The 26,802-nt window shown below is 38.9% G+C and overlaps 1 protein-coding gene across 2 annotated transcripts in view; it reads right to left on the bottom strand.

Moving 5' to 3' along the window:
• The window catches only part of DNAAF9 (dynein axonemal assembly factor 9), a 109,425-nt gene that overhangs the window by 65,957 nt on the left and 16,666 nt on the right, over window positions 1-26,802 (bottom strand). For both annotated transcript variants that reach the window (XM_075931016.2, XM_075931017.2), the window contains exons 3-11: window positions 22,633-22,752; window positions 20,990-21,114; window positions 15,701-15,797; window positions 12,838-12,944; window positions 9,664-9,741; window positions 7,690-7,788; window positions 6,687-6,742; window positions 4,644-4,779; window positions 2,900-2,981 (exon numbers count right to left, since the gene is read on the bottom strand). In XM_075931016.2, the coding sequence (XP_075787131.2) occupies window positions 2,900-2,981; window positions 4,644-4,779; window positions 6,687-6,742; window positions 7,690-7,788; window positions 9,664-9,741; window positions 12,838-12,944; window positions 15,701-15,797; window positions 20,990-21,114; window positions 22,633-22,752 (900 nt within the window). The remainder of the gene's footprint in view (window positions 1-2,899; window positions 2,982-4,643; window positions 4,780-6,686; window positions 6,743-7,689; window positions 7,789-9,663; window positions 9,742-12,837; window positions 12,945-15,700; window positions 15,798-20,989; window positions 21,115-22,632; window positions 22,753-26,802) is intronic.

The raw sequence follows: 26,802 nt of genomic DNA, 5'->3' as shown, positions 1-26,802 counted from the left end.
CCACAAGAAAAGCCTGGTCTGCTGGGGGGGGCACACTAGCTGCGCCCCCCCCCCAGCAGACCAGGGACACAGGGAGCAAAGCGGCAGAGGGGGGTGCCTCGCCTCTGAGGCTTTGCTCTGGCGCGGGACCGCTTTGCTCCCGGTGCCCCTGGTTTGCTGGAGACGGTCCCCAGCAGACCAGGGGCACCGGGAGCAGCTTTTCTCGCCCCGGAGGTCGAGGTGGCTGACCGCTGCCTGTGAGCTCCGGGGCGAGAAAGCCCCGTTCGTATGTGCGGATCCGACATAAGTCGGATCCGCGTAAGTCGGGGACTGCCTGTAGTTGAGAGTAGGGATGTAATAGTGTAATCATTTAAACATTTAACCGATAAGTATGGAGGTCATCGGTTACCATGATTACATACATTCTAGCTCCAAGCCCCAACTCCCACCCCACGCTGCTGTACCTATGATACGTGAAGTGTCCCCTTTCTATTGTGATAGCATAGGAAACACACCTAATAACACTTTTAGTCTACAGGCAATGTATATGCAACAATTATATTGTTTGTATGATGAAGACTACTAGTTTTAATACTAATTCTTTTGTTTCTCATTGGAATAACGTTGGTTGAATGATTTTGGACTACTTCAGGCAAAGTTTCTGTAGGGAAGACTGGCTATATGGTATATTAATCTGGTTGAAAGTTACATACTTGTGTAACATTTAATATATACATCTCAGAAAACTTATTTATCATGTGGCTATAAGTGTTTGATTAAAATCATCTTTTTAAGCACAAGTACTAGAATTTCTGTGTTGAAGGTTGGGGGGGGTGTTAGAGCATTTTCACAAAATTTTACTAGGCTATTTTTAACTGATGAAATTAGATAAAAACGTAACGGTATATAATGAACTGGCATTTAGTGAAATCTATTTAAAAGAATCTTGTAGCTAGGAATCAAGTACACAATCTTTTATTACAATAATATTCTTTACCCAATCAAAGGTTATGACTATTCAGACAACACAAGACAAAGGACTCAAAAGAACAGTATAAAGTCTTTTCTCTCATCTCTCCTCTAAAATCATCTTCTGAAGAAAAAAACAGATGCAATTTGCTAGGTAATTACCAACCTGAATTGTTGGCTTTTGATTTCCTATCAACTTGTCTATAATAAAAAGTTTAATATTTGCTTTTAACTTGTAACACACGAATGCAGTCCAAGTGATATTATAAACTTCTTCCAGGAAGTAAATCAAGCATGTCACATTATATTTTGAAATATAATAATAGGTATGAAACTGTTTCTAATATTTGCTAACACAATAAAAGTCTCTGTAACTGGCACTTCACTAGCCAGCAAGCTCAATTAATTGACATTTCTGGTCTGCACAGAAAGTCTGTTTCATAGTGCAGATGATGCAGGGCCAGCAGGGGGTTGGGGCATGGGAGGGGCTGCGGGGCACACTCTGGAGAGAGTTTCGGTCCAGGAGGGGGTTGGGCAGGGGCTGAGGTACTATAAGGTGTCACGGTGCCAGATGGGGAGGGCACTCGCCTCCAGAAGTGCATGCATGCAGCTTCCTGTCCCTGCTGTTGCTAGCAGAGCTGTGGCCAGGTGGATTCCACTGCTCCTAGCCCTTTGATCCAGAACTGCGGCCAATGGGTGCTGCAGGGGGAAGCACCTGCAGATGGAGGCAGTGTCTCTGCTTGCAACAGAGTTACCTGGCCACACCTCCAACAGAAGCCTCAAGGTCAGGGAGCTGCTTGTGGGGGCTTCTAGATTTGAGAAGCCACCATTCAGCATCTGGAGCCCTTCCTGGACCCCAAGTCCTCCTAGAACCTGCCCTCCACTCCAAATCCCTCCCTCTTAGTTAACTGGCATTTTTAATTTACTGGCACCCTCCATTTACCCAGAATGCCAAATCAAAGGGCTTTTGCTGTAGCTTGCAACATTTATTTGAGACAACTGCACTCACAATTTATTAAGATTTGTCCTCTCCCAAAGCATCATTTTTATGCTTATTGTGTTTTATAAATCACGCTTCAGCTGCCAGAAGATATTTAAAAAATTCATTTGGCCGTTATTACCAAAATATCCAGGCTCCATGAAAACTGTAACATTGGGGAACTTGAATCTTGCCCCTTGAAACCAATGGTAGTTTTGCCTACTTCAAAAGGAAGCTCAATCAGACCCGAACCCCACTGTGGCTCTGCAGTTTCCCCTCTTATGAACTAATCAACTAGTTGCCAGAAATTCCATCAACTAGTTGATAAGCTGATTAAACGCTGAGATACTGCAGTTATGCTCCTGTATTTAAACAAGGAATGGCTTGTTCCTCGGATATGGCAAGCAATTTTTTGACCCCGCAGTGGTGGGAGTCAGATAGTAATATTAAGTTGAAGCTGAAATGTGCTTTTCTTTGGTGGGTTTAAACTCCCACTCAACATGAACCAAATTTAATACTGACTTGGAAATGCAGTAATTAAGACTGACTTCAAAGGGATGCATCGCACTTGAGAAACAGAACACCTCCACCAGACTCACTCAGTTCTGTTTTCATCATGCATCTTCAGGTCTTCAAAAGAATTCCTCTCCCCTACCTTTAGTGACTTTTTCCAAGATATTTTCAAACCACAAGTATTTAGGTTAAACTCTATTTTTCTCTATGTGTCCCAACTCCTACTTCTGGATAACTCCAAACTTTGGACTTATTTTAGTCCAAGTGGGAGGGTCAAGGCAGTCATGCTCAGGTAGGATTCCCTGTAGGGGCTGCTGCACTACAGAGTACCTACAGCTGTGAGAATCAAGAAGTATATGCTTTCCATCTCTCCACAAGCAATACACCCGCTGCTAATAATTACAAATGATCAAAAGGACATGTTCCTTAAATACTCTGAGATAATGTTGAAAGACTTACCCAAGTAAGGAATGTGAGTTGTTCCAAAAAAATAGGTCCTTGAACAAGCCAGAGGTCCCTTTGGAGATACACACTGCACTGCCTAGTTGTGAGTATTAATAAGATACAAGTGGGTCTTAGTCAATAAGAAATGGTATAAACATTAACTATAAATAGATGGTCAATTAAAATTTGACTTAATTGTCTAGCTACTGAAATGTTACGGAAAGTGCATGAGCTAGGATCAGCTGTATTTAAATAGTTATCTTAGCCTTCTAAAATGTATTTCAATATTTGACTTAATAGGTGGGGTTCATAAAGGCCTTAAACAAGATGAGCTCTGGAATCCACATGTGAATTAAGAATGTGTTTTTAGGTTTATATATAAATTATTTTTTCATTAATATGCCCCAAGTTCTGCCAAGCAGCCATGCCTTTTACCTCTTTTTTCAGTGCATCCTATTACTTAACAAGGCAGAGTAAATGTCATATTAGGTGTACCACCTTCTTTAGTCCACAGACTCATTGACACAGGAGATTGTGGTGTCTATCACACCTGGCTCAAAGACAAGAGATGATCTTAAGAGAATCCCAACCATGTAAATGGAAAGAAAAATAGTATGATCCATGTGGAAATAGGATGAGAGGGTAGAAAACAGAAAACAAAGTTTACCTACATTCAAACATTAAATGATCTTTCCTTCTTTACCTAACCAGTGTAACGGGCCAAGAAAATCCTTTTCTTATCCATAAAGTAGTGGCTCATTAAATATTGCTCTAACCAACATGGAGTCATAAAATCATTACCAGGCCATTGCTCCATAATTACCTGTACTTAATAAACTACATTCTACATCTTTTGCAATAGCATCTGTGCAACACAACACCCAGCTGACTCAGAGACCCTCTCAAAATCTTCCTAACAGGCTACTAGAGAGAACTAAACAATACAATCCGCACACTACCTCTCCTCTTGTGCTTCGAGTTACCTTCTTGATGCACCCAGCCCAGCCAGCCTGAGGATCTGTAATCCCTGAGGTCGCTTCCCAAAATGCATCCCTTGCGTGGTAATGCAACAAGCCATCGAGCTCATGATAGGTTTTTAACTCAACTTTTACTTGAAAATGGAAACAAATTAACTTTTTAAAAGTTCATCTTAATAACAATCTTTAACAGTTGAAAGTTTTTCAGGGATCTGTTTGATCTGTCGGGTTGTTTTAAAAATAATCAAGTTTGGAAATAATGATTTTGTATACATCAAGCGCACAATTAATTAAGTTATTTCAAAACTTACAAGTTTTAATACTGCATGTTTTTAGAACGATTAACCAAGAGTTTTATGATTCTATTGTAACTCAGACTTCCATTACTGGAAAAAGAAGTTAAAATATGCACCTTTAGAAAGTATTTATATTTGCAGCCTAGAGTCAGTCAGAATATTAAACCCTATATTTTCAACTATGCACAGTTCTCAGAGAGCTGTTTTCTTTCACATTAGCCCCTATAAGGCCCCAACGCATAAATAGAGGCTTCATCTAATACGAGTTTAAATTTGGCTTCCAAGAGGGGTTTATTTCTTCCTTTTTCATTAAAAGTCTAACTGCTTTACTTCAACCTTCCATAATATATATTTGTACTGCTCACACATTTGATGTTTGACTGATTACCAATATAAGCATTTTTGTAATACAAAAAAAGAAAAAATTTAGCAAAGCCAAAGCACAGTGCTTGGGAAAACAAACAAATAAGTTACTTAAAAGCTCACCATGTGCTTAGCAGTACTTCCACCGAGGCCTGTGTTTCGAACCAGGTGTCCCTCAGATGGAAAATTAAAGTTACCCGAGTTCAGGTTCTCTTTACTTGAGTGGTTACCAAATAGCACAAAAGGCTGTCTGCTAGGACTAAAAGGAAAAATACAATTATTATTGCTGCACTCATAGAACACTTCAGCCCTTGATTATATTTCAAGAATTTTTCTCAGTTATGTATTGAAATTATCCCATTAAAACAAGAGTATAGTAATGAAACTATAATTAGCTGCACAAAGTCTACATTAATAATCCATGGAAATCCTCTATTGTTAGAGAGAAAGAACTAAACAAAAAGAGACCCTGAATTAACCAAAGAAAACATTAGGTAACAAAATATTTATGAAAATATCTTTCCAAAACTACCTCAAGAATGTTCAACTTGGAGTCTAAATATTTCCTATTTGCAATCTTGACTGCTGTCTAATGTTTCTTTGGATACGTGTAATTCAAAAAATCTTGACAACCGTCTCCAAACTTTTCCAGGAGATTTACAGTTATGGAAAGCCCTAACACTATGCAAGCAGGTACTCTAAACTTGATTGGTTAGCAGCAGCTAAGGAAGAAACTAACCGTAGTTATTTAGGTGACAACGGAGATCTTTTCTTGTTTCAAGCAGTAAAATGCTCTGCTTTTGAAACAGAAGGATAACAAGAGGTCTCCTCAAATCAGGAAGTACATGTTAAGTAAGTGACGTGGCAAGCACAGTTCCATTATGAACATAATCAAATCTCTTAACTCATCCACCAATACAAAAAAAAAAAAACTTTCCTTTTTTTTTATTCTAGACGTTACACCTCATTAACTAAAATATTTTCTAAAAATTATGTGAATTGAGCACTTGATTTAAAAAAAAGAAAGAAACAGCACTTTTATACGTTCAGGTATATAATGTTTCTTTGTATCTCAATTTAACATCCAAACCATGGTACGTAAGACTTTTCAAAATTTTAGCATAAATTTGTGCAAGAAATGTTCAAGGGGAGGAATGATAAAATCAGCTATTGATGTTATTGGAAAACTTGACATGTAATCAGGAAAGCAGAGGGTAAGAGGTGACAGACTATTTTCAACTTCAAACCCAAGTTGGCCAATATTTCAGTTTGGAAAGGTAAGGCAGATTTGGGAACTGATTAAAACAAATGACATCTCCTCCTGCATATCCCACCAAAATGACCCCTAGCCTAGAAAATTGCTCAAGTTCACTTGTTGCAAGAAACCAACTCTGAGGGAGCATCTATACTGTGTGTGCTTGGTTCTTAACCAGCTCAGTAACTGGAGCACACACTATTATTAGTCATGTATCTAGATTTTTCATTTAAACCAAGGGTCAGTATGTGCCATTAATTTGAACATTTATAAGTTTCTACTTGCATAATATTGCTTTTTCTCAAGACTTGTGTTATAGACAGACTGATTGCTGTGACCTAATTCTGTCAGAATTAATACTTCCATACTGGTATGAAATAAGCATTATTTAACCTTAAATTATTCTAATGTGGCTAATGTAAGATTTGGGTATTATCTACTTATTTCCTTGCTTTTCAGAATTTGGGTTCCGTAAATGATCAACAGGCAAAAATCACTCCACTTTTTCTTAAGACTGTTCTGAAAACGTAGGCCAAATGTTCTAACTTTGCCATTATGCACACATGATGCTCAGACAGTGCAGTAATGAATCACGGACAAGACCCTACAAGACACAGAATAGGCAAAGTGGGTAATTGGACGCCTAAATGCTTGCCCTGTACACAATACAGCCATATGGAAGGCAATTTACAAAGGCTTTGGGGATGTTTCAGAAGAGGCTGTATATAAATGGCCTTACAAAAATAACTCCATTTCAATCCTAAATAGGATATGATATATGCAGACCTTTTCATGATCCCTAATGACATGAAAATAGGTCTTATTGCATCTAGAGAGTAACATAACATAAATATAGTACACTGATTGATACATGACACTCATCTTCACAGGAATACGATAAATGACATTACCTGTTGTCTGTTATATGGCTTGAAATCATTCCATGACTGAAGTAACTTCTGAATGGCTACAAAAAGAACAAAAACACAACTTTGCTACTCCAACAGTAAAAAGCAACATGGAAAAAGATTGCATAGTGTAAATCAGAGGTGCTAATGCTATCCCTGAGGGTATGAAAACTTCACACCTCTGAGCACTGTAACTATGATGATCTATTTCCCAGTGAGCAAAATCAGGTTGACATAGTACTTCCACAGGTCTAGCTATCACTTCCTGGGAAGGAGGATTACATACAGTGATGGAAAAACCAGTTCAGTTGCTGTAGGAAGTATCTGTAGAAAGTACTATGGCACTATGTCAATACTACTGTGCCTATAGCACCCACAGTGTAGACAGGCACTAAGAAATGATTGTACATTTAAAAAAAAAAAAAAAGAACTCGCAGATCTTGATTACATCATTAAATTATATTAAATGCAACTGGAACCAGTAATAGCTCATAATATGTTAAAACTGATCTGAAATTTGCCATCTGTTTTCTTTTTTATTGCTTTTGTAGATTGAATTCTTACCATCAAAGTGAAATGAAATGCACACATATATTTGAATCTATCAAACAGATATGCCATGCAAAGAAGGTCCATTATCAGTACTAAGCTGAACTTAGAGTTTAGCTGAAAAGTTAAATTGCCTATCTACACAGAGGCAACATTTTTATTACACTGTACTCTCATGCTAAACAAAAGAGGAGTCACAGCGTGAACTGTACAATTTAGGAAAAAGAGAAGTATTCATAAGCTTCCACACTGGAATTGGGAAGTTTGCTTATAAATCACAACAATGAAAAAGAAAGAGAAGAACAGGAAAAAAAACACTATAAAATATAATTGCAAATTGGTAATAATGAATCAGCATTCATGACATTTGCATTTCAATGTTGCATGACTCTTCAAATTACAGACTTACACAACTGTCCCTCTGAGGCATTTCTAACAGTTTCACAAGTAAACATACCTCCCCTGCTTGAGATTCTGACAGTTCCAGGATGAAAGGAATTTCAGTGTCAAAATTAGCAAAAAAGCTGGTCCACTGATGTTCGAAAATCATTAAATCCTGAGTGGGGAAAGAGCAATACACATTGTTCAGCTAGTGTCGTGTCAGCAGAACAGTATATCACAGATGTTAAATCAACTGTGTTAGAACACTCTTGTTCGCAGGTCGGTTATGTAAAATCTAGTTTTATGACGCTAAAGTTTAATTTTGTCACTCAAAGTTTAATATAAATTGGAAAATTCAACCTTGATTAGAAAAATCATCTTCTGCCCTATTAGCAATTCTAAAAAGTAAGCCATTTATTTTGAGACTGTCAAATTGAGTTTTTAGATTTCTGGGTAGAAGCTATCAGAAACACTCAAAAATATAGGAGACAAATGTGTAAAATATAAACAAGATAAAAAATGAAGTGCTGCCTAATGCTTTTTACAAGCAAGGAATCTGTACATGGTTTCAATACAGATTTATACTTTTAACAGCAAAGAGCTACTAAGAGGAGAGAAAAAGTGACTTACTACTGGAAATTATCTTGAATAATTAGAATGAGGTCTGCCACATGTGTATTTACCCCTCTACCACTAAACAATGCATCTAAAGATGGCAAGTGTGTATACCAAGTATGCGGAATGTCAGATGTGTAACAGAAATGAACGACCACACAAAGGAGCAGACCTTTTTACAAGTGAATGCAGTGAAAGGTCGGAATCAAATTCGAACATCAGAAAAAGAATAGAGAAAAACAAAATATATCATGCTGATGAATATTTAGGACGGGAATACAGTGCATCAGAATTGTAACCAAGTTTAGTGAGGGATCTAAAATTACTGCACAATTATGTAATATGTGGAATGGCATCTATAGCTTTCCTAAGCACGTCCTAGAAAATATGGGGAAGGATTAAAAAAAGGGTTTCAGACTGTGCACTCCTTTTCAAAATGGTATAAAAAGCCAAAACTATATTTATGTTTACTTGATAAATTTAGCAACAAGCAGCTCTGCACAAGACAATACAGCCTACAATACAATACAACCATCAAGGCAAATAAGTGTTTTAACTGCCTGAGACTCACTGAAGTTTTAGATGAACAAAACAAGTGGACTTAGCTAAGACAATAAGCAGCTTTGCAATTGGATGTTTATGTCAACTAAACGTTAACTACCAAAGACACTACTCTTCTACCAGCATATTTTTCTCCACCTTCAAACTGTTTGAGGCATTTAAAACCAAACTACCTCATTAAAAAACAGTTGGGAAATGTGATAGAAATGTAGCCTTGTTAGTCTGGGGTAGTTGAAGCAAAATGCAGGACAATGTAGCACTTTAAAGACTAACAAGATGGTTTATTAGATGATGAGCTTTCGTGGGCCAGACCCACTTCCTCAGATCAAATAGTGGAAGAAAGTAGTCACAACCATATATACCAAAGGATACAATTAAAAAAAATGAACAAATAAGTTGGGAAATGCAAACTAATGTATTTTAGTAAAGTGTCTGTGGCCACTGTGTGTCACTGTTGATCTGCTTTTGAACTGTTAAGCAAGCATGAATTAATATGGCCCAATTAGGTTTAAGGTAAAATAATTGTTCTTTTATCAGAATGTTTCTGCTGCCAAACTATTCTTTTAATATACACGGAAGGACTGGTGTCAAGAAAAAAAACATAAAACATAGTGCTATGACTAGCACAAAATACAGCCAATTCATGTAATTGTAGGAATTATCACTATAGACTTGATAAGGCATGGAATACTATGTCTTTAATTTCACAAAAAGATATACAAACTTCCAAAGAAATCACTACAGGATTCACAATATGGAGAGCCTACAGACTTTGGCTGATAATCAAACCAGGTGTTTTGTTAGACTGTGGCATAAATTGACAATTCATTTAAGACTTATCACGAGTTAGTTCAAAAAGTTACAATTGAATTACCTCAAAAATCAAATCCTCCAGGGAAACTGGATCCATTTTGCTGTATGTTTTCCACAGATCCACACTGACATCCATTAACTGGAAAAAAGTTTTAATATATATCTTTTTACTGTGAAAATACTTTAAGCACAGATTTTCTTGGAACTCAAGTCCTTAACTTCTAGGTACTGGATAGATTCAAGAGTGGATGAAATTTAAAAACTTTGGCTATCCCAGCCTGTAAGAATCACCTCCTTCACATTAATAGAAGGTAGCATATATTTAAGTCGTGTGCTTCTTTTTATACAAACTGTATCTTAAAAGGCTTATCAGAGTTAAACTATAATAGAGAAAAAAGACATCAGCAAATATAGCCAGAAGGGAAAGACAAATTTGCAGTTAAAATTTAAAAAGAGACTGAGCATCAATCTTGTAGAGTAATGCAAGAAAACAGGTCAAATGGCTAGGATTCCAAAAGAGGCAATTCCTTGTTCTGAATGAATGGTCAGAAAGACAGACCGTACTAAGCTAAGGAAACATACAACTAGTACTAATACTAATTTAAAGCAATTTTCCATGTAAGTAAACACATACGGAGCTATAACCTTTCACAAATATTCAGAGACAATGATGGTTTAAATGCTTTCTAGGTTTTTAAATATTTCAAGCAGTTTTTAAAGATGCAACCATGATAGAAAGTTTCTTTATATGACTGTTTTACATCATCATTTCAACTGCTCTCTTCATTCCATCTGGAAACTGACTACCTTACAAGACATGGTTTCCATTCATCTGTCATTTACACCCAAATGCATTAACAGGGAGTTATCTGCATAACACAATATGAACACGTGCCACATTTATATTGTAAAAAATATTAAGAGATTTAAATATTTTCTGAAATATTGATTAAAATAATCTTATCTGCTTTTGAAAAAAAGAACAGAACTACTTAGAAGTCTTAAAACATTTTTAAATATTCTAACAAGGATAATTTTGAATTCACAAGAATGGGAATGGATAGCTGTATGATAGTGTTAAAAGCATCAACATACCACTAGAGTTGGAAGAGCTAGAACTCAAACAAAATACAGAAAGGGAATAGGCAATAACTTCACATGTATGTAGCACTTATTGTTCTGATTTATCTTTGGGATTCCAGGTTTCAGCCAAGTGCTTCTACACTGCAATCTTAGAGTTCTACAGTACAAGGCCAAACCAGCTGACCCAGTCCAGCAAGAAGTTTTGTATTGCAGTGTAGACATATCCTTAGAGGGGTCTCAAATTCATGAAGTAATATTATAGTCCCAAAGAAGTCAGTGGCAAAATTCCCATTGACATCAATGGAGCCAAGGTCTCACCCACAGATTTTAAAGCCAAAAAGCATCATCATCATCATCATCATCAGGTCCAGTGATACTCAGTCCTCAGTGGTTCATGAGCCAAATTAGCAATCAAAATTACCCAAAAGAGACAGTCATGTGAATTCATGGTTTCTTTTATTAAAGTAGTATATGCTCATATTTAAACTGTAATGACAGGAAATCTTGAGTTTTTAGATATTATTCTCACAGCAAATTGACTTGCCAAGTATTATTTTATCATCAGCTACAACTGGTTAACAACATAACAGCATCTTGATTGGTTAATAATTAAAATCATACAGTGTTTCAAGCCATATACTACAAAGACCCAAAGAAAATACATTTAAGAGCTAATTGAGATTCAGGAGCCGTGGTCTTGAGTATCACTGCACTAGTCAAACCTCCATTAGAGCACAAATCTATTGATACCCTGCTCACACCTTTGAAGAGCTGACAGGTTCACTGCTCAAGATGGTACAAGGAAACGAAAGCATGGATGAAAGGATTTCAGCAGAAGAGTCAAAGCAGTCAAGTACATGAACACAGCAGAGGAAAAGAATGGCAGATCAGCAGCACAGCTAGGCCAAAGTTTTAACGATAAAGTGAGCATTATTTAAGCTGTCAAAAGACAAACAGATGAGTAACAAAAAAAAAAAAAAAAAAAAAGGTACATGTACCAAGGGTGCCCAAAAGCGGAGCCTAGATGAAGAGCACACATGTCTAGAGGCAAGAATATTTAGAGAGAACCGGATAACAGAGAACTCCAGATATCTTCATAGGCAAGGAGATGGACCAAGAAGGTGAAAAAATTAAAATTAAAATATACTTCTGTAGATAGAATGGGTAACTTTTATCATCTCCATTTTACAAACCAGGAAACTGAGGCCATTACATTTACCCAAAGTGAAACAGCAAGTCAGTGACAGAACTGGGAATGATAACCCAGTCCAGTGATTTCAGGTTGCCCCACAAAACCCTGACTTAAGATAGGGGATCTGCCATAATAACAACTGTCAGAACAGCTGAACCAACAAATCATCCAAATAAGGGATTACAGTCATTCCTCCTTTCTTCAGGTGATGGCCATAAGTACTCATAACAGTCATCTAAAATGTTTTATTGTTTTCAGATCTATGCCTTACCACATAGCAGGGCTCAAAACAAGTGCTCTCCACCACCAGAAAGGGAGTGTGATAGCTCTCCAGCGGAGTAAGGCACCAGTTTCTAGTACACTTAGGGTACGTCTAGACTACATGGCTCCATCAACGGAGCCATGTAGATTTGTTTGTTCGGCAAAGGGAAATGATGCCGCGATTTAAATAATCGCAGCTTCATTTAAATTTAAATGGCTGCCCCGCTCTGCCGATCAGCTGTTTGTCAGCAGATCGGGGCAGTCTGGACACTCCCCTGTCGACATGAAAGCCCTTTATCAACCTCCCTGGTAAACCTCATCCTACGAGGCATAATGGGGAGGTCGATAAAGGGCTTTCAGGTCGGCACGGGAGTGTCCAGACTAGCACACTGAGCCGACAAACAGCTGATCAGCTGTTTGTCGGCTCAGCGTGGCAGCCATTTAAATTTAAATGAAGCCGCGATTATTTAATTTGCGGCTCATTTCCCTCTGCTGAACAGCCTAATCTACATGGCTCCATCGACGGAGCCATGTACTTTAGACACGCCCTTAGTTTATAAGATAGACTATGAACACGTCATTACTCCACGAGTGCTGCCAACTTCACGTCAGGATAATTTTGTTTTAGAGGGGAAGGGGCTGGAGGAGTGGATTCTATACATAGGTAACCATAACCAAAAGTACACACTTCATACATACCTCGTATTTCATAGTAAAGAAGCCATCACCGCCAATCCCCTCCAGTGCAAATGCCTGTACTACTGGCCACTTTTCTACAATGAACATGTCAAATATCTGTAGATGACCTATAGGAATTGAATATTTCATAAAATAATATTAAATGACATATTAAAATGAAGCTTTACAATATCTCACCTTTCTATAATGTGCCAAAGTTATTCTAAGGGTTCTAAAAAGGACACTAAATAGTCTTTTCACTCTCTCTAATGTAAATATTTCATATTGATTGTCACAAGAGTTCAAATGAAATCTAAAGAAAACAACTTATTGATTGTTAATACAAAAGAAAGAATACAGAACAAGCTGGAAGATTTAAAATATAGATTCTAGGGCTGTGTCTAGACTGGCCAGTTTTTCCGGAAAAACTTGCCAGCTGTCTACACTGGCCGCTTGAATTTCCGCAAAAGCACTGACGATCTCATGTAAGATTGTCAGTGTTCTTGCGGAAATACTATGCTGCTCCCATTCGGGCAAAAGTCCTTTTGAGTAAAACTTTTTGTGCAAAAGGGCCAGTGTAGACAGCCCAGATTTGTTTTGCGCAAAAAAAGCCCCGATCGCGAAAATGGCGATTGGGGCTTTTTTGCGGAACAGCGCATCTAGATTGGCACAGATGCTTTTCCGCAAAAAGTGCTTTTGCGGAAAAGCGTCCATGCCAATCTAGACACTCTGTTCCGAAAATGCTTTTAACGGAAAACTTTTCCGTTAAAAGCATTTCCGGAAAATCATGCCAGTCTAGACATAGCCTACATGTCAGTGTTTCTTAATCTTTTTAAGACCGAAGAATATCAAACTATTTTTTTTTTAAATGAGGAACGCCACGGCTTTTTCTCTTTTTTGTTAAGCAAAAAAAACACCAGTATTTTACTTTTGGAAAATATTCCAATATATTTGGAGAGAAGGTTGGAGGGAAGGTAAACTAAAAATAATTGCATGAAAAAGTTAACCTGGTAAAGCAGAGAAACAAATTTCAGTGTTACAGAATTTCCATAGTTTCTCACAACACTAGTTAGATCGCACTGTATGTCTTTTACAGTGTTTTATGAAGATGGAGGTTCAAGTCCCACAAAACACTTCAGCACACAGGTAACTACACTCATGAGCAGTCCTGTTCAACCTAATGAGACTATCACCACTGAAATGTTTTTTTGTAGAGTTCTGGGCCTATGATGCCAATTGTAAATAAGCAAAGGAAATCAGGAACCAAATGCACAATGCATCGTAAAATGCCCAGAATACCCCAGAGGAAGTAAACTTAGCTTTCTGAATTTCCTCTCAAGCAGTCACTTATGCTAAATGCTGCTTCATGCAAATTTTTCTCATCTAAATTCCCTATGTTTTCATAAGTTAAAAAAATTAAAGCTATTGAACTTGATGAGTGCGTAAGTTTATTAGCAGAGCATATAAACTGCTTGAATTAGAGTGTGACTATTGTCACCAGAGTTTAGGAACTGCAGAAGAAAAAGTGCATCCTTAATTGAGACAAAAACAGGTTCTAATGGTTTTTCATATATTTATTACTTGAAAACTAGTGCATCTTCCATTTCTAAGGATGGATTATTATTTAAAAACAAATTTAAAAAACACTTACTAGCTTCTGTTATTTCAGTTATGAATGCAAATTCTCTTACAGAAACTACAGAAAAGAGGTACATTTTCTATAATCACGTAACACAGAACTGCCCTAACTGTCTTTGCATATATTTGTAAATGTGTGTCACCTTTTGTCAAGACCAAGCAAGAAGTGTTCACACAAAAGAAATTTAAGTTCTGAGCACTAAAATAAAGGAGAGTTAGAGCTGAATATGGAATGCAACCATAATCATCAGCAGTGGTTACCAGCCATCAACAGAGAGCCAGACTTACTAGTACATGCATAGCTCAAAAAGAATCTCTGCAATAGTATATTGTTCTCTTTTAAAAATAAAAAATAAAAAGTTGTCAACGATTACAGAGTAAGTGTGCTGCAGTATTTCTGCACCACTACTCTATGTGGTTAGCATTTCTGAACACATTTGTGCAGGAATATAAAATTGAAATGCTCAGCTTGGAAGCCTGGCAACGGATTATACAGGAAATCATGCAGGCCAGTTTTTTCTGTTCTAAAAAAGGAAGCTTGAATAAAAAAGTTTATTCTTTCTCTATACAAAAGTGTATTTATCTGAAGCCCCCATCAGAACAGAGAACTTCTGTATTTAGCCAACACTTTTCCCAGCATGCAAATTACTTCATTGCCTCAGGCTGTAAGCATTCACTATTTAGAGTGCACGTACACTATTTTCTCTGAAAAGACAATAAAAAAACCTCAATAACTTAAGTTTCAGATGCTAAGAAATTCAAAACCTGATATAAAAAAAATACATTAAAACAAGATGGATAAAATCACTAGGCTCACTTACAATATAGACAACCTTCTAGACATACAGGCTGAACTTCTCTGGTCCAGCAACATCCATGGTCCGGCATGATTTTCATTAGCCACATGTTCGCTTATCATTGGGGCAGCCAAGTTTCCCACAGTCCCATAAAGTTTGTTTACAGCCACCAGTCCTGGCTCTCAGTGTACTGTGCTGTTATGTAGCTCTAATTTACCCCAAAAAGTCTTGTAAGAGCCAACTAAGCACAAGTGTTAGTGATACTGCTATACAGTATTGATCTCCCATATTTTGGCAAATTCTCTGGTTCGGCACCAGTCAGGTCCCAAGAGTACCAGACTAGAGAGAGATTCAACCTGTATTTTAATTCATAGTTGTTACAGTGTCATACTTCTATTCTGACAAACCAACAATTCACCAAAACAATGAAGTAATACAGTATTACACACCTTGGGAGCTGTAAGGAATTCCGATTCGACTACAATCTCGAACCATATCTACGAAGCTGGCAATTTTAAACTCCTCTGCAGCTTCTTCATCTTCATACTGACAGGAGTAATTTTAAAAATCATTTTATTAAACAACATTTTCTGACTGGAGATTTTTATTATTAAAATATATTTTTAATAAATATATTTTAACCAATGCTGATCATACATTACACTATTCTGCACAGTAACAAAGGCTCTCTCTAAAGCTATTTAACTAACCCCTATAATCTGGAGGTTTGAGACATCATAGTATAAACATATGAAGACCAAAGGACACTGTTTTCAAAACTGAAATACAAAAGTGAACATGTGAACAACCACAAATACTTGACCCTCAATTTCCAAGAAAGCCTCTCTCTCTTTCCATCACCAACTACAACATGGTTAGGACCAACAGGGATTTTTGCATGGAAAATGTGCACATAATAATGAAAGAGCTTGGAACTATAAAACACTAGAACTGGAAAAGATCTCGAGAGGTCATCAAGTCCAGTCCCCTGCCCTCGTGGCAGGACCCAGTACTAGACATCTAACCTGCTCTTCAATATCTCCAGACAGAGATTCCACAACCTCCCTGGGCAACTTATTCCAGTGTTTAACCACCCTGACAGTTACGAAGTTTTTCCTAATGTCCAACCTTTAAACCTCTCTTGCTGCAGTTTAAATCCATTGATTCTTGTCCTATCCTCAGAGGCCAAGGAGAACAATTTTTCTCCCCCCTCCTGGTGACACCCTTTTAGATATCTAAAAATCGCTATCATATCCCCTCTCAGTCTTCTCCTTTCTAAACTAAACAAGCCCAATTCTTTCAGTCTTCCTTCACAGATCATGTTCTCTAGACCTTTCATTATTCTTGTTGCTCTTCTCTGGACCTTCTCCAATTTCTCCACATCTTTCTTGAAATGCGGTGCCCAAAACTGGACACAATACTCCAAATGAGACCTAACCAGCGCAGAGTAGAGCGGAAGAATGACTTGTCATGTCTTGCTCACAACACACCTGTTAATGCATCCCAGAATCACGTCTGCTTTTTTTGCAACAGCATCACACTGATGACTCATATTTAGCTTGTGGTCAACTATGACCCCTAGAGCCCTTTCTGCACAACTCCTTTCTAGACTATAGCTTCCTATTCTGTATGTGTGAAATGGATTGTTCCTTCCTAAGTGGAGTACTTTGCATTTATCCTTATTAAACTTCATCCTATTTACCTCAGACCATTTCTTCAGTTTGCCCCAATCATTTTGAATTATGACCCTATTCTCCAAAGCACTTGCAACCCCTCCCAGCTTGGTATCCTCTGCCAACTTAATCAGCATACTCTCTAAACCAATATCTAAATTGTTGATGAAGATACTGACCAGAACCAATCCCAAAACAGACCCCCGTGGAACCCCACCTGTTATGCCCTTCCAGCATGACTCTGAGCCATTAATAACTACTCTGAGAAAGGTTATCCAGCCAGTTATGCACCCACCTTAAAGTAGCTCCATCTAGGTTGTAATTCCCCAATTTATTGATAAGGTGGTCATAAGACCTTATCAAATGCTTTAGTCAAGTGTAGGTATACCATGTCCATCGCTTCTCCCTTATCCACAAGACTTATTATCCTGTCCAAGAAAGCTATCAGATTGGTTTGACATGGCTTGTTCTTTACAAATCCATGCTGGCTGTTACCTATCACCTTATTACCTTCCAGCTGTTCATAGATAAATTCCTTAATTATATGCTCCATTATTTTCCCTAGCACAGAAGTTCAACTGCCTGGTCTGCAGTTTCTTGGGTTGTTGTTATTTCCCTTTTTATAGATGGGTACTATATTTGCCCTTTGCCAGTCTTCTGGAATCTCTCACGACTTCCATGATTTTTCAGAGATGATAACTAAAGGCTCAGATACCTCCTCTATCAGATTCTTGAGTATTCCAGGATGCATTTCATCAGGCTCTGGTGACTTGCACACTTCTAAGTTTTCTAAGTAATTTTTTCACATCAAGAAATGTGTTAAGAGAACCCCTGCTTTAGAGCCAAGAGTGAGTGATACTCAGATTCATGTGAAACAGGAAATGGAACTACCTTTTCTCATAAAAGGCAAGCCAAACAAAGCCATTTATATCTTTAACAATCCCTAATTCAACCTGTGCTCAACTGACTGTGTCAGTAACTCCAATTAGATTTGAATATGCCTTCAGAACTAGCTTTCTTTGTTTCCAGGGGGACACTCAGAGATGGCTCGTGGCTTTTCAGTACAATTGTAAATACATTCCATCCAATATGTAGTATACAGACAGCATACTTCTGAAATGTGATATATAAGAATTTGAAATTACCTCTTTATTGTGCTACATTGCTATTTATAAGAGATGTTTTCAATGCATTTTCCCCATTACTTTTCAGCACAGTCACCGAAAACACATTGTGACCAAGTAGAAAGATAGGAGAACACTAAATTTTGCAATGTTGTATAAGAGCTGCACAAGACCCATGTGACTTGTTCCTTTTTAAAGCTTTGCTATTGTTATTGTTATTTTAAAGCTTTGCCATTGTTATAAAAGCATAGCTAAAAATAAGCAACACTTGGTAGGCCACTATAACGGAAAACAAACAAAACTAAAAAAAAAAAAAAAAAGCCAGAGGCAATGATTTGTCAGAAAGAATAAATCTAAAATGGTGTCTGAAGGCTGACAAGATTTCATAACAGCTATGAACAGCCAAAAGCTCTCTAGGAAACTGGCAGTCCCATATACATTAGAAAAGTCCATCACACTGTGATGAGGATGTTCATATGCAGTAACCCAGAAATCAGCATATTTACAGCACAATGAACCTCAGAATTGTCAGTTTATTTCACTATCTACTATCCAAATAGTGTATTTGGCTCATCTTTCTGTTCATAATTTGCAATTTGAAGCAGCATGACATTTCATTCCTACTTAACTAGAGCAGACCACACACAACGAAGCTAATCAGAGAACAGCAACATAACCAGATTTTTCAAACCTACTTTATCTTCTTAAAGAGATTAAAATATTTCTAATTGCACAGCACATTTATGATGCTATGCATGATTAATGATTATTATTATTAATTAGCATGGGGCCCTCACTTTGGAATCTACTGCTACCTTTGGTTGGGGGGTAGCCTGGGTATGTTGACCTAAGCACATCAAAAGGCCTCTCTCCTCAGTAGGACTGTTACGGAAAAAGTCTGTTGAGAGTCTACCTTTACATTTGTTACTGAAGTTTTCTGATTATGGGTAAGCTGCTTATTTTAGTTGGATGCTTAAATCTCGAGTTTCTGTCATAGGCAGCTAGAGAGGTATATAAAAGTTGTGAAGTATATTTTGTATTTCTTTTGTTATAAATCTAAGTATAATCTGACCCTCTCAAAACGGTGACACACTGGTCTAGCAACATCCATGGTACCCTTCCTGGACCAAAGAACCCCAGCAACCAGGAATCTGGTGGCAGGAGGGCTGGCAGACAGGAGCCCCGCTGGAGCCAAGAGCCCAGTCAAGCTGCCAGCAGCAGGGCCAGCAACCAGCAGCTCAGGAACAGGGGGACCGGGAGCCCAGTCAGGCCAGCCACAGTGGGACTAGCGGCCAAGAACCCTGCTGGGACTGAGAGTCTGGCCAGCAGTATGGCGGAAGCTGGACCAACAGCCCTGTTGGGGCCAGTAGCCCAGCGAAGCCGGTGGCAGGGGGGCCAGCGTTGACCTCTCCTGGTCCAGCAAACTCTCTCATTCAGGAGCAATCAGGCCCTGGGGGTGCTGGACCAGGGAGGTCCAACCTGTATACATATTAAGTAGGAGTTACAAACAGAAGGACATAATGTCCTCATCTACAGAAGAGAAAAATAAGGTTGAATTTACGGCAATTAGACTATCAACATAAAAATACTACTTTTCAAAATTTTAAGTGCTTCCTCCACAACAGTTTCAAATCTTCCTTTTCCCTCTATCATCTTGTTCATGTCCTTCAATTTGTCCTTTCCACAGTCTCTATTGATCCATCCACCCACTCACTGCATCTCCCTTCCCTTTACACACACAGGCACCAAAGGGAGGAGAGGAAAGAGCCAAAGCTCTCTCCTAGAAATCTTACCAAGGGCTGCATCCAGAAGCTGATACCCATCATTTTCCGTTCATTCTTCCCCAACTTACTCCCAGCTTCCCATGTCAACCCTCTTACCACCAGTGGATTTCAGCAAAGTAATACAGGAGAGAGGGATAACATTCTTTGGGGCGAGGAGACTCTGCACCCAGTGTTGGCCAAGTTTTTCCCCTTCTTGATTAATTTATTTGGGGGAGGTGAGGGACACCCTTACTTCTCTGAGAATCTAGATCAGATTCTTCCTGTGGGTAATCCCCCTGGCTGGGTACTGGAAAGTGAACTCATACTAGAAATAACATACAAATAGTCACCAGCCAGGAGGATTCCCCATAAGCAGCTCCCAAGGTAGATTCTCCATCTCTTGATGTCTTTTAATGAAGACTGAATGTGTGTTTGGTCAAAAACTAGCTCCTGTACCATACAGGTGGCCTGTGATATTCAAAGGGCCAGATTAGTTGCTCTAAAAATCAACTTCTTGATCAATGTACCAGAATTTAAAAGGGACAGTTTAAAGGGACGTTTAATTTACTACAATCATAAGACATAGCCCCAAGTGGTTTCTATTACACTTAATGGAAAAATCTCCCATTCACTTTTGTAGGGACAGTAGCAGTCTCTTAAAATAAACAAAGAAAAAGATTATTTTTCTTTAAATGGTTAAACTAATCCAAGCTTTTCGCAGATTCCGATTTATATTTTCCCTACTTTACTAAATGACTTGCACTTGCAAATACTTGGACTGACATTGAAGAGACTTTAATAATGAAAAAAGCTACTGTTAGGTATTTCTGTGTTCACTGCAGTACTTAGTTCAGATTCCGTATTTTGCTTATGCCACAAATAATCCTTTCTTGTGACATGACCATCAATTTCTGTCAAATCAATGACCCTGTCCAGGGAACGAGAACCAGGAAGTGAACCCTTTCCTCAGCCTTGTTTTATCTATTTCTCTGCTAGCACACAGCATTCAATAATAGGTTAATTCTTCAAAACTTAGCAAATTAACATAAAATGTAGTGCTTCCCATTAACATAAAAAGACAGTCTGCAGTCTATCAAAAAGACAACTTTGCAAAAATACATGTGGAAACCTTTGAGTATCAGTTACTAGTTTCATGTACTCCTTCTGCCTTCACTCACCTCGTTTTCAGTCAGGCAATGGAAATGCAAGTTTCTCCAGTATGCCACATATGGCAAAAGATAACTGTAGTTGACAGGGTTACAATACAGATGGACACTGTCAGGTTTGATTAATATGATTACATCTGCAATAATCAAAACAAGAGTCAAATCACACATTACTACTTTAACTTCATTGCCACAAATTGTTAACCAGAAGTCTAAATTATATGTATACAGAAACCTACGGAACTGAATCGGAAATGTTGTCTGACCAAGTACCCAATTAAAGAAAAAAAAAAAAAATCGGCAAGAGTAATTCAAATGCACGATGGAAAATGCTACTTAAGAATGACCATCCCAGGTCAGACCAAAAGTCCATCTAGCCAGTGTACTGTCTTCCAACAGTGGCCAATGCCAGGTGCTCCAGAGGGAACTAATAGAATAGGGAATGATCACTTGATGATAACTTCCTGTTGCCCATTCCCAGTTTCTGACAAACAGAGGCTAGGGACACCACCCTGGCCCATCCTGGCTAAAAGCCATTGATGCACCCATCTAGTTCTTTTTTGAACCCTGTTAGGGTATGTCTACACTAGCTCGTTAATTCGAGCTAGGTAGGCAAATCAGGCAACCTCGTGGAATGAGATGTAACAGTCAATCCGAACTAAGGACTTAGTTCGGATTAACTGTAAACTGCCGTGTGTAGCTGTGGGCAGTTTGTTCGAACAAAGGGGGATTTAAAAATGGTGGCCAGACGGGAACATGCAAATAAAGCCCGGGATATTTAAATCCCAGGCTTCATTTGCAACTCCGGTTGCCTGATTTGCCTACCTAGCCTTAGCCGTCACAACATCCTAAGGAGTTCCATAGGTTGACTGTAGTTTTTGCGAAACAATACTTCCTTTTGATTGTTTTAAATCTCCAGTCTGTTATTTTCATTTGCTACTAGATCAATCCCACTTTCACTGAACACAGCTACCCATTTCAGGAAGGGGGGAAAAAAAAAAAAAAGCATATTGCTCTCTCAGGAACACGGTTATGAACATTCTAACCTGTTATCCTGAAGCTTACCTCACCATGTCCCTTAAAAAAAAACTGTGATAATGGTGAGCACTTACATAACACTGTACAAACAGCTGTATTTGTTCCAGTATGAAATTACTCACTCATACTGCATTATCAAGATCACTCAAAGGGCAGAGAGGGCAGAAACCAGATGTACCCTTTCAGCATAAAATATTTTTTTCCTCGATATGGAAACAGTATGCCAATATGCAAAGCCATCTTACCACCTAAGCGTAGACATTAGATACTTCACATAATGCCACCTACTTCTATTCACTTCTCTCTTCCACTCTCAACCAAACATGACATAGCAGTACAAAGAATATTTTTTAAAACTTTTCAACACCCTACATTTCATGTTAATTTTGGCACCCTGAATACGCTGATGTAACAGAACTCCCAGTTCAGTCAATAACCTTTCAATTCTGTTAAGACTACAATTTTCGTATGATGAGAATTTATAATGGTTTCCCAGGAATTTTTTTACACCGTACATAACACTCCAAGTGTAACTATGTACCTTCCTCCCCCCGCCCCAGGAAATGGACATTAAGAAGCAAGTGTGCAAATTCAATGCTTAACATTGTATTACTCACCATCAAGAACTTCTTCAGGAAATCCAGTTCTCTCAAAGTCACTGTTATTCTGATTATACAAACCAAAGAGAAGGTAATTGGCCAGCTCTCTACAGCCTTCATTGTACCGGCTATCAATTCCTGAAAGAGAACATATGTGTAAGCAACTACACTCTGAAAATCAGAGCTCTCTGGATGACTAACTTTGACTGGTGATATTCTTGGGCATGTGATACCATAAATGTCAACAGCACTACAATTGTTTTTGTGACTTGTTAGTTTTAAGTCTAAATAGTAAAAGCTAGGCATAGACACTAACTAGCATTAGAACCACACTTATCGAACATGTAGTGAGGGAAAGAGAAGAGATTGCAACCATACAGCAGACTAAGAAAGAATATTTCCAAGGTATTACAGACTTTACACTCTACCACATTCTCATTTGGGAATCATAGCCAAATACTATACAATTAAGAACAATCCTGTATAATGAAGGAGTCAAGGAATTTTGCTGGCTACCATCAAAGAAACCTGACTACAACTTAAGTCTATAATAGCCACAGCACGCCTGGACAACATTTTTATTGGCACTGTAGTTAATATATTATTTCATATGAAAAATGTAGTATGTCTAAAACACCATCTTATTCTGTTTTTCAGAAATTAATTACGAATCTTTCTGAGCATCTGCTCTTGATCAGGATGCACTAGCTACCTATAAAATATAAAGTATTGTATGAAGCCCAAATGCCTTTTGCAGAACTTGAAACTTCTGGGGCAGACAAACAGAGTAAGTGAAAGCTGTAATGTTAAAATTAGATGCTGCACAGCTGTTTATTAGATGTAAAAGCCAAAGGACTGTATCAAATGACATAGCAGCAGAGGCAGAATGTCACCAGTTTCTGAAATTAATAAAGTATGGGACTCTCAAAGTTGCAAATGCAGCAGGGTATGATTGGACACTTTAAAACACATGATACATACAAGGTGGAAGGGATGTTATATCTTTGGTGAAAGACAAGTTTGAGAGCTACATCAAACTCAGCATCATGTTTAAAAAATGCTAAGTGTCACATTTTTAGCGAGACAGAGAAACCAGAGGTAGTCATTTTTTTTTTTTTTTTTTGTTAAGGTCTAAGTTTCTTGGTCAAGATATAGTCCAGGCTCCAGAGAAAACAATTTAAAAAATAATAATGACTAAGTAAAAAAAGATTTTGGGGTCCATTCAAAAGCATCTGGCACTCTGGATTTGGGCTGCAGTCTGTCTATTGACTATGCGGAGGTAAACATATGTTGTGAGAAGACAATGAAGGGAGCAATTAATACCTCTATAGTCATAAAAAGAAAGTGGGTTAGTGGATTATAGATTGTTGTAGTAATTCATAAAGCCAGCATCTCTGTTGAGTCCATCATTTTTAGAGTTTGGCAGCGATATGCAATTAAGCTCCCAGGCTCACTTTCAGCAGGTGTTGTTCAGGCTTCCTCTGACAAAGACGACCAATGTGTCACATATGCGAATGAGAAAAGTGTTTGCCCGCAGCGATTAGGGAGCTTTTGACTTGTATCAATTTTTTGCACGTTTACTCAGAATCGTAGCCATTCCCTTATTTCACCCACATCGTTGAAGCATTTGATGCACTGGATGAGGTACACCACATGTTGTGAGGCACATGTAGGACCCAGGGATCCTGAAAAGTGCATTGTGGGAAATACTGATCACTGTAACAGCAGAGATACTGATCTGCATCTAGCATCATGGGAGCACCTGGTGCTACTTCGAGTTGGTGTGTGGGGAGCTAGCTTCTGATGAGAAGCTTGGAGAGGCAAGGCCAGAAGAGGCGATTCAGGAAAAATTTCTCTCAGGATGCTGTCCCCATCAAGTAAGGATTGTAATTGTTTGATGCTGTCCTGTATGAGTTCCAGCGAGGAGGAAGGGGGGGACAGGTGGTAAGTAAGGATGTGTAGTCAGACCTTCTTCCCTATACTGAAGCAGGTTTCCTTTGAGTGTTAGGGTGTGCCATTCCATGATGCAATATGCTTCTCCAGTGGAGGATCCTGGTTTGGTGAAAAACGAGTAGTCCTGTGGCACCTTAGAGACTAACAAAAATATAAATCGTATCATGAGCTTTGGTTATTAAGCTCACGATAGTACATATATTTGTTAGTCTCTAAGGTGCCACGGGAATACTCATTTTTGAACTTACAGACTAACTCAGAGGGATTTATTTGGTCAAGGTAGTGTTAAATGGTTCAAAATTATGTCATGAACACTAGTAGCAACACTTGGTTTATTCCTATCATTTGTCTGTTCATACACCTGCCCCTGTAGCATATATTTATTTACGAACATATACACAAGTTTAAGTTAAGAAAACATTCAAAGTAACCAACCAAAACCAGACAAACCTTAACAAAATTAAGGTTAAAAACCAAGGAGTCCAGTGGCACTTTAAAGACTAAAATTTATTAGGGCATAAACTTGTGAGATACAATTCACTCTTTCAGATGCTTGAAGGAAAGGGAAAGGGAAAGAAAAAAGAAAAGGAAAGGAAAAGAAAAAAGGGGATACAGAGATGGGAGTGTGACATCAGTGCTAATTACATCTGAGTGGATATTGCTCATATCCAATGGTGGTGCGAGTACAAGAAGGGGAAATTACTTTTTGTGATGTAATTAAGTAACCGTGTATCTGCTGAAATTTTCAGTGGTTACACACAGGGCAGCGGTCAGCTCCCCTCGAGCCAATACACACCTGCCCTGCCTGTGCTGTGTGCCCACGAAAGCTCATGATACTATCTATATATTTTGGTTAGTCTCCAAGGTGGTACAGGACCATTCGTTGTTTAAGTTTTTTTAGTTACACACCAACATGGCTATCCCTGTGAGATGGTTAGGTGCTGCGATGGTGTCACTAGGGTAGAGTTGGCAGTGGGGTTTCTTGCAGGGAACCAACCATTCCTGGATTAGTGTTTCTGTTGTAGGGCGTGAATTTGATAGTGATTATTCGTCTCAGATTGGGAGGCCTGTCTGTAAGCGAGGAGTGGCCTGCCTCCAAAGGCCAGAGAGTCATCTAGGACAGGTTGTAAGATCCTGATGATGTGTAGGAGAGGTTTTAGCTGGGGTCTGTAGGTAATGGCTAGTGGTGCTCTGTTGCTCTCTTTGTTGGGTCTGTCCTGTACTACATGACTTCTGAGTATCCGCCTTCTGTTACTGGAGAAGAACAAAGTGAGTTTCCCCTATACCTCTGATAGAAAGCTAATATTTTTTTAACGGAATTTTAAGCAAAAATAAAATCTACGCTTAGATGGTACAGGCTGGACCTCCCTGTTCCAGTAGACCCAGCCCGAATCGGGGAATTTGCTAGACTGGGGAGGTCTCATGTTCCCGGCTTTCTAATCTGCCACTGGCTCCGCTTTCAGCTCTGGCTGGTTACCCTGCTAATGGCCCCAGCCGGGTTGCCTGCCAATGGTCCTAGCTCAGTGGCCCAGCTTCTCTGCCAGGCTGCCATCCCCATTCTCCCCTGCCCGCTGTGGCCCTGGATCCAGCTCTCCTACTGAGTTCCCACGAGGCCCCAGTACCCCAGCATCCATGGCTCCAGCCCCCTGCCAGGCTGCCGCATGGCCCTGGCTTCCCAGTTCACGTGCCCCACCCCCCTGCCAGGCTGCCACATGACCCCATCTCCTATGCCAGGCTGCCACTCAACCCCAGCCCCGGCTCCCCTGCTGGGCTGCTTCTAAGCCCCATCAGGCTCCCCGGAGCTCCCTGCAACCAGCCCTCCTGCTGCATGACTCCCAGCCAACTGGGCTTTCTGGCCAGATCAGAATCTCCCAGTTTAGGGAGGCAACACCTATAGTGACAATTTCACCACAGTAAAGTCATGTGAAAGTCATTCCAAAGTTAACATGACCATGGAGAATTTTTACAGTTCTTGTACGCATTCACAGTAAGGTCTCATACTAGATCATTCTACACTTGCAATATTAAACAACTGCACTTTTCATACCCAGAGATGCCTGAAAGATTCTGTATCACTACACACAATATAACATTGTGTAGTCACATAACACAAGCCACATTGTCCTTCCCACGTGCAAGAGCGTTCTCAAATGTACTGACTTTCCCAAGATTAAAACCTCAAACTCTTATTGCGTTACCTTTTTCTCATACAATACTTCGCTCCTGTTCTCCCCA

Source organism: Pelodiscus sinensis, chromosome 4 (assembly GCF_052426305.1).
Source record: "Pelodiscus sinensis isolate ZL-2025 chromosome 4, ASM5242630v1, whole genome shotgun sequence".
NCBI classification, from domain to species: Eukaryota; Metazoa; Chordata; order Testudines; family Trionychidae; genus Pelodiscus; species Pelodiscus sinensis.
The sequence above is the reverse complement of the archived record's forward strand: the minus strand, read 5'-3'. Positions and strand labels throughout refer to the sequence as shown.